This window comes from Triticum dicoccoides, chromosome 2B (genome assembly GCF_002162155.2).
Source record: "Triticum dicoccoides isolate Atlit2015 ecotype Zavitan chromosome 2B, WEW_v2.0, whole genome shotgun sequence".
Classification (NCBI taxonomy): Eukaryota; Viridiplantae; Streptophyta; class Magnoliopsida; order Poales; family Poaceae; genus Triticum; species Triticum dicoccoides.
The window spans coordinates 240461246-240470202 of NC_041383.1; the positions used below are offsets into that span (position 1 = coordinate 240461246).

Genomic DNA, 8957 nt, shown 5'->3' on the forward strand with positions numbered 1-8957 from the left:
CCAACTGACATGTGAATTATTTGGCAGCAGCTTCAAATGTGGTTTCTAATTCAAGTGAGGAGCTGAAAGTCAATGCATCAATGAAAGGTGAGTTGCAGCAACTTTAGTAAATGGCTATATGTGTTGTAATTTACTGCTTTGCAAATCTGAGTGTATGAAACACTTGAAACAAAACACTGGCATGGCTGAATGGTAGCTAGCCAGTCCTCGGCTCCTCGCGTCTAGATTGACTCTGACATTTGAAGGTTGTATGTAACAGCTCCTAATGTTGCTTATAACGCAAAGGAAAGGGAGGCTACATTATATTCGCCGATGAGAGGTAAAAGAGAACTGAATAAAACACTGTACATTACAGATTTTGGTATATGAAGGTTAACCAAAATGCTGACATGGCAGCTGTTGCTGGGGTGATCACGAAGAAACAAAAGGAGCATGTTATAGATATGGGAAAATCTGATGATTTTGTGGAAGAACCACTGCGTCTTCCGCAGTCTGTTGCGCCGCGTACTGAAAAAGTCACTGTCAGTCCCAGTGTTCGTACTAAAAAGGGGAGAGTACCTTCACTCGGGAAGATAGATCTTAGAACTACTGTCAAGTCCTTCTCTGTTGCATCCCTTCAACAATATACCAACAGTTTCAGTGAAGAAAATTTGATAAGAGATAGTAGGTTTGGTAAAGTATATCTGGCGGAACTTCCTGATGGAGAGGTACACACTTTAAAAAAAACATTCAGACAGTTAATATAGTAAGATTGCGTATTGGTGATGGCATTATTAGTTCTACACTTACAATATTGACTCGGTTTGCAGATTTTAGAAGTTTTGAAGATTGACATTGATAACTCAAGAGTACCAGTTGATGTCTTTCTAGAACTAGTTGTGAACATTTCAGAACTAAGTCATCCTAATATACTTGCGCTAGTGGGATACTGTGCGGAGTTTGAGCAGCGGCTACTTGTCTACGAGCATTGTAGTAAGATGACTCTACATGATGAACTCCATTATGTTGATGAACCCAGCAACGCATTGTCATGGAATGCCCGTCTCCAAGTAGCTGTGGAAGCAGCAAAGGCATTACAGTAAGCAGAAATAATTGCAGTAAATTTTCTGATTCGTGTTTTGTTTTTAAATATGACTCTGAAAATGATATTTATATGTTGATTTACAGATATCTTCATGATGGCCGTCAACCACCGCTTGTACATCAAAATTTTGAACCATCTGTCGTTCTCCTTAATAGCACTTTGGCAGTCCAAATTTCCGAGTGTGGACTTGCATCGCTGTCTCAGGTAAACAATGATGAAAATATTTTAGCATTGCATTTTGCAGAACTCTTGAGGTTGTCGCGGAACTTCAGATACTATGAATCACCATTATATGCTACAGCAATATCTCTAGAAGGCTGACATTAGTTATGGAGAGAAAGGTCTAGAGAGTCTCCTGCTGATTTCCAATGAAGAAAAGAAGCATGTCACATTTCAAATTACTTGGGGTATTAATCATGGCATGGGCTGGATATATAGTGTTCTAGAATTACACATTTTTGCTGTTTGCAAAACCTAAATGCACTACATATATGTTCACTAATTTAGGTTGTCTAGGCATATACTCCCTCCGTCCCATAATATAAGAACGTTTTTGACACTAGTGTAGTGTTAGAAACATTCTTATATTTTGGGACAGAGGGAGTATACATAGCTATGCATGTGTAAATCATGATTTGGTGCCTCTGATGTGTTATTCGTGCTTTTACATCCTTTGGTTGCTGTTCTTCTGGCTAGTCTAAGGATTCTCTGCGAAATTTAGGATTTGGAAGAGTATTAATTGGCAAACATTCTCGTCATATAGCAACCATGGCAACCAAAGAATTTGTGATAGATGAGAAAAAAGAGCTTGGTTTTATTATTTTACTCACTCATAAATCTTGTACTCTTTTGGGTGTCAGTTATCTGGCAGTTTGCATGCCTTGTTCCATTATGAAGCCCCAGAAGTGCATGAATCCAGATCATTCAGTGATCGAAGTGACGTTTACAGCTTTGGCGTCGTTATGTTGGAACTTCTAACAGGACGTGAACCTTACGACAGGTAAGCAATCCCCATGCCAGTTACTTTTCACACTCATCAAGCATGCTTGTTTTGCTTGCAGATGACTTCCCATGAATTTGAACTTAATATTTTTTCCCCATGAAATGGAATTGCAGTTCCCGTCCACGTGCTGAGCAACATCTGGTGCGATGGGCCTCTACTCAACTTTATGATATTGATGCCATATCAAAGATGGTAGATCCTTTGATTAGAGGACAATGTTCTGAAAAGGCTTTGTCGCGTTTTGCTGATGTCATTGGCAGCTGTATTCAGGTAATATATGTGTGATCTGTTGTATCCTGATATCATTGTTTACACTAAGGCGAGCTGTATGACTGACTTGAAACTTCTTGCGCAGCCTGAGCCAGAATTCAGGCCACCAATGTCCGAAGTTGTCCAAGCCCTAACTCGTATGGTCAGCGACGCGACAAAGGCTTCCATGTAAGTGGCTTCCTGAGACGAGGAAGAATGTCGAAGCCTGTCACAGAAAATTCAAGTAGGCCTGATGAGCGTGCCGTTAGGAGAGCTTCTTGACAGATTCATGGTTCCAGTGATATTTGCTTACTTGCAAAGATGTCTTTGATCGGCGGTGATGCAGTAGTAGGATGGTTCAGTTCAACTGGTGAATTTATCGGCTGGTGAAGTGCAGAGGTCTGCATTTCATTTTCCTGTAGAAGCTGTTTGTCCCTTGTAGGCCCTTAGACTAGCCAACAATGTGTCTCTGGTCGATTCATGCTTGTGAAACTTGTACCTATCTGATTGCCAGTTTGCCATGTTATTTAACCGGTGAGTTTATGGGCTGGTGATGTGCAGAGGTCTGCATTTCATTTTCCTGTAGAAGCTGTTTGTCCTTGATAGGCCGTTAGAGCAACTCCAACACGCTGACCCATTTTGTTTGCGCGTGTCCGTTTGGGTCGCCGTGGACAGAAAAGTCAACCCAATGCGCTGGCCCAAATTGACATGCTCCCGCCTTTTGTCTGGCTGCCGACCCATTCCCGGCCCAACTGGGCCTGATAGCGTCGGTGCGGACATGAATCGGTGCGGACATGAAGCGGACGCGTGCGACGCCCGTCTACTCCTCTCCTTGGCCCGCTAGTGGGCGGCGGATTGGCCACCCTCAACCCTGCCCTGTTGCTGTCGTCGCCCAACTCCGGTGTCTCTACCAGTGGTCCATGCCTCCACACCTTCCATGCCGTCACCACCCACGTCGCCGCACCGCCTGGCCACCGCAGTCCCCCCTCTCCGACATCGGCGCGAGCATTAAGTCGTCCCCTGCGGCCATGACCAACTCCTTTGTCCGACATCACCCCCGCTGACGCTGTCACGCTCGTCGGACGCCGCCAGGCCAGCCACTGGTCCAGGTGAGGCACGTCTCTCTTCGCCGGCCAACTTCTTCGTCGACGCCCGCAAGCTGTTCGACAGTTTGCCTCAAGGTACAAATGGACTCCGTCGACCAGTTCTTTTTTCACAATTTCCTGTGCGACATTGACGATTCCTCATCCGATGATGAGGAGATGCTAGTTGTTGTGTTGGTCCATGACCATCTTAATAGGCCGCGGCCGTTGTTCCGGGGCTCGATCTCGGGACACGTTACGACGTTGAATCGCAACCGAGAGAGCGGCCATTTGCTTCTATGGAAGGACTACTTTAACACAACCAACCCGCTGTTCAAACATCAGAAATTCCAGCAGCGTTTCCGTATGGCTAGGCATGTTTTCAACCGTATTAGAGAGGGGTGGTCGAATACGATAATTATGTCGAGTGCAAAGTGGATGCCTTTGTAAAGATTGGCTTCTCATCTTATCAGAAATGCATTGCAGCCATCTGGATGCTTGCATATGCAGTGCCCGGCGATCTCATTGATGAGTACATTCGTATGAGCGAGTCTATGTGCCTAGAGTCCATTTACATGTTCTACAAGGTTGTGATTGTTGTGTTTGGCCCTGAGTATTTGAGACAGTCGACTGTTGCAGATATAGCCGCTTGTTGGCGATGAATGTCAGCAGAGGCCTCCCAGGGATGCTGGGTAGCATGGACTGCATGCACTGGGAGTGGAAGAACTGCCCTTCTGCTTGGCAAGGGCAGTATAAGGGCCATGTCAGGGCTTGCACTGTCATACTTGAGGCCGTGGCCTCACAAGATCTTTGGATTTGGCACTCTTTATTCGGCATGACCGGGTCACACAACGATATCAACGTACTTCAACGCTCGCCGGTGTTTACAAGGCTTGCCGAAGGCAACAACCCACCGGTGAATGTTAACATCAATGGCCACAACTACGACAAAGAATACTACCTAGGTGACGGTATCTATCCTAAGTGGACCATTATCTGAAGACAATCCCCAACCCTGTCGGAGAGAAAAGGAAAAGGTTTGCCCAAGAGCAAGAAAGTGCTAGGAAGGATGTCGAGCGTGCCTTTGGTGTTCTGCAATCTCGATGGGGCATCATTCGGTATCCTGCTAGAACTTGAAGCACCAAGAAGTTGTGGGAGGTGATGACTGCTTGTGTGATCATGCACAATATGATCGTAGAGGATAAGCGTCCGGAACGTATTTACGATCAAGGGTTTCAGTGTCAGGGTGAGAATGTTGTGCCTAAGCATGGAGGAGGAGCGACAACGTTTGCACAGTTCATTCAATTTCATCATGAAAATGCGTGATTGAGAAACTCACTTATAACTATAAAATAATTTGGTTGAGCATATGTGGGCGCATGTTGGCAATCAATAGATGTATCTTTTAAAAAAATGTATTTGAGATAATTTAATTTTTATTCGTCTTGTAAACTATGTTATATTTATTTGGTTATAAAACTATGCTATTTTTGTTTGGTTGTGAAACTATGCAAATATATGTGTATATTTGTTAAAAAATGACGACAAACCGGCCACGCAGACGAATATGGGTCGGCCCATTGAACACACCATCGACCTAAATTATAAACAGGACGGACGCCAAGCGGGCGACCGGCTAAACGGATAAAATCGCCGTCCATTTGGGGTCAGCGCATTGGAGTTGCTCTTAGACTAGCCAACAATGTGTCTCCGGTCGATTCATGCTTGTGAAACTTGTACCTATCTGATTGCCAGTTGGCCATGTTATTTAGTCTTTAGTGTTCACATCTTTGGAGCCTAGTTCTAGATGGTTCTCTGGATCATTTGTGGGGCCTCTTTGATTCGCAGGATTTCGGAAACATAAAAATAAAAAAAGTGATTTTGAAAACACACGAATACGAAAAATATAGGAGTGGAGTGACATACCTACTTGAATCTTATTGGATTAGTAAGAAGTGTTTGATGATGCCACGTGAAAAAGAAATTTTTAAAAGCAGTTAGAGTGGATGTTAGTTTTTCTATAAAATGTACTCTCTCCGTACTATAATGTAGCGTTTTTTTACTCTAGCATAAAAGATTATGTAGGAAAAAGATACTATAAGATATAATCATAGGAATCAAAGACCAACAGAGAATTTTTTTAAGGATTCAATCCTTCAAAATTCCTATAGAATTCCTTTGAATCAAAGGTTTTTTGTTGTGGGAAAAAAACTTGGTACTGTTATATCTATCAGATACTTGATGACTCATCAAAACTTTTTAGTCATGTGTGAGATGCACTGGAGCGTTGTGTTTTATGGCTCATGTGAGAAATTAAGCCGGACCAGGCTCATCTCTGCTAAGGGCTCCGCTTCTTCCTTCTTCAAGAAAGAAAGTTAGGGTTCGTGTTTCTCGTCGGCGCCAGCGCAGGTCCGCCTTGTCTCCGGTGGCCCTGGGGCCATGGAGGCGCGGTGGATCCTGGCAAGGGCCGGCGGAAGGGCTTCGTTTTTTTTCCAGTCTTGTTAGGGTTTGTGTCCTACTCAGAAAGGCGAGACGGCGGCGGCTCCTTGAAGATGGAATAAAGGTCTCTCTGCCTAGCCCCCGTTCCGGCGGTGCGTCTAGCATCATTGATGGGCGTGTGGAGGTGTGTCTTCGACAGATCTATCTTTGGTGGATTTGCTAGAATCTCGTCGTTGTTCGTCTACGTTCGTGTATCTTCGGTTTGGATCCTTCCGATCTACATTATTTTCCATCGACGGCGGTTGCTGTTCTGGGATGCTGGTCCTATGGGGGCTTAGCACGACGACTTCCCGACTGTCTACTACAATAAGTTGTGGCCGGCTCCGGCGATGGAGGGGCGATGACGGCGGCGTGCCTTCGGCTCGCTTCGGTGCTGGTAGTCATCGCTAGGTGGTCTACGAATCTGAATATAATTTTTATTTCTGGTATTCGTTGTACTATCATGATTAAAGATGAATAGATCAAAGTTTTTCGAAAAAAAAGGGCTCATCTCTGCTAGTTTGTGCGCTGTCTATGCACAATTAGCGTGATGTTTTGCCAGTCAGCGTCGAACGCGCTGTATGTCCGAACCCATTTTGTATCTCAGCATATTTACAAATTTTGGATTTTCATCTTCCTATGGCTGTACTTTAGTTGTAGTACTGGAATGTGCAACTTTTAGGTGACCGCAACTTGAAAGAGTTTTAGGCGACCGAGACCGTGATGAGTGCCCTTCCGCGCATTGTATTTCGTTCTGCAAAATGGCAATCAAAATGTCAACTAGAAATGGAGCTCTAAATAAATCCTTTGGCAAAAGCTGGAAAATTGAAAAAAAAAGAGTGATCTTGCTAAAGGAAAAGAAAAGGTAGTAGTAGCTCTGCAATTTCTACTCTAAAATTTAGAATTCATCATCGGCTCTATTTGTCGACGTTCTGGGAACGGGGCTTCCCAGACTTGCCTATCGCGGCCTGCAGCGTAGCTCAACAGTGGTCCAGTACGGCCCGTATCTATCAACCCAAGTTCAAGACCCTCGCGAGGGGCCAAGTCTCGCGGGGCGGACTGCGCAAGGCTTCCACAGGGGCGGCCTCACCAGGCAGGCTCGCGAGGAGGCGGAAAGATCAAGGCAAGGAGTACCTCGCGAGGTGCTCATGACGCAAGCCATGACGATCAGAACCAGGCGGGCGCCAGCCCGCGCAGTGTCCACGTTTCCTTTTTGGTGCAAAGGGGGCAAGCGTAGGCCCGGAGTACCAAGACATCAAGCAAATGTTTTCATATCGGTGCAACGAGACCAAAACAAGCAGAGCGGCAGGATGGAGGTCACCATGGAGCCCAAGACGGCGTCATCACCAGTTCCTTTGACAGTCAAAGACCACCTTTAGTCAGGATAGCTTGTACTAGTTGTCCCCTTTCAAATGGTCGTTGTTGGCTTCCTTCCCGCTCGATATTTGGGAAGAGGACCAGGGCCTCTCTCTCTATATAGGGCTAGACACCACAGTAGAGGGGAGATGTTCATCCGCATACCACCACCACAAGAACACCCCTCGCGATGCTGTTCTTCCTCTGTATTGTTCATCATCAGCCCCAGAGGCAATCCACCACACCACACACATGAGTAGGGTATTACACCACACCTCCAGGTTGCGCGGCATCCAAGGCCGACCTGACCTTCAACTCGGACAATCACCCCGTCAACACCGCCTGCTCGGGTGCGCTTCCAATGCTTTGCACGCCCACCATCTGCCAGGTGGCCGTCACCAGGACCCTCATCAACGGCAGCGCCGGCCTCAACGTGCTCTCGGTGGAGGCCTTCAGCCTCCTCCATGTACCGCTGGAACGACTCTAGCCCAGCAAGCCCTTCTCGGGCGTCGGAGGCGGTTCCTCCGCCTCCCTGGGGCAGATCCGCTTCCTTGTGACCTTCGGCACTCACGACAACTTCCGCACGGAGCTGGTCAACTTCGACATCACCCACATCGGCTTCCCGTACAACGCCATCCTCGGCTACCCCGCCTTGGCCCAGTTCATGGCAGCGACCCATCCGACCTACAACCTCATAAAGATCCCCGGGAGCAGCGGCGTCCTCACCGTAGCTGGAGATACCAAAGATGCTCTGCTGGCACTCAAGCTCACCCTCAAGACAGCCGCAGCAGCGCAGCCTGCCGGCACCGACACCTCCAAGGCCAAGGGGGCTGCGCCAACCAAGAAGAAGCAGCTGTTCACCCAGGACAAGGCGGAGACCAAGCATGTACCAGTTGATGAGGATGGATCCTCCGGGGCCACCTTTACCATAGGTGCCAATCTCGACCCCGACCAGGAGGAGGCACTGGTGAAATTCTTGCGCTCGAGCAAGGAGGTGTTCGCGTGGGAACCCAAGCAGCTAGCGGGGGTCCCAAGGCAGGTGATTGAGCATCACCTAAATGTGCGCCCTAATGTACGCCCCGTGAAGCAGAAAGCAAGGCGGCAGTCCACCGAGAAGCAGGCCTTCATCGTCCAAGAAACCCGCAAGCTGGAGGCGGCAGGTGTTATTCGCGAGGTTCGCTACCCCTAATGGTTGGAAAACCCTGTTGTTGTGCCGAAAAAGGGAGGAAAGGAGTGCATGTGCATCGACTTCACCAACCTCAACAAGGCCTGCCCTCAAGATCCGTTTCCACTCCCTCGCATCGACCAAATTGTCGACTCCGCCGCTGAGTGTGACCTGCTGTGCTTCGTGGATGCATTCTTGGGCTATCATCAAATCAAGATGGCGATAGAAGACGTGGAGAAAATGGCCTTCCTGACCCCATGCGGGGTGTACTGCTACACCTGCATGCCGTTCGGGTTGCGCAATACGGGCGCAACCTTCTAGCGACTGATGCACATCGCCTTGGGCCGGCAGCTCGGGAAAAACGCCGAGGCTTACGTTGACGACATCGTGGTGAAGTCTCGGGGGGCGAAGACCTTGATCCAGGACCTGGAAGAAACCTTCGCGAGCCTCCGTGAAGTGGACCTGTGGCTCAACTCGGAGAAGTGCGTGTTTGGCGTTCCTTCTGGCAAGCTTCTGGGCTTCCTCGTGTCCCACAGAGGA

General features: G+C 47.6%; 1 protein-coding gene across 2 annotated transcripts in view; it reads left to right on the forward strand.

The window, feature by feature from the left end:
• LOC119363301 (protein STRUBBELIG-RECEPTOR FAMILY 3-like) overlaps positions 1-2890 on the forward strand; it is a 6468-nt gene extending 3578 nt beyond the window's left edge. The window contains exons 12-19 of one of the 2 annotated variants that reach the window (XM_037628625.1): positions 28-87; positions 260-319; positions 397-707; positions 810-1078; positions 1168-1288; positions 1945-2084; positions 2201-2357; positions 2443-2890. In XM_037628625.1, coding sequence (XP_037484522.1) covers positions 28-87; positions 260-319; positions 397-707; positions 810-1078; positions 1168-1288; positions 1945-2084; positions 2201-2357; positions 2443-2529 — 1205 coding nt within the window. In that variant the 3' untranslated portion in view covers positions 2530-2890. The remainder of the gene's footprint in view (positions 1-27; positions 88-259; positions 320-396; positions 708-809; positions 1079-1167; positions 1289-1944; positions 2085-2200; positions 2358-2442) is intronic. The other variant, XM_037628626.1, reaches the window with a different exon arrangement.
• The last annotated feature ends 6067 nt before the right edge of the window (positions 2891-8957 follow it).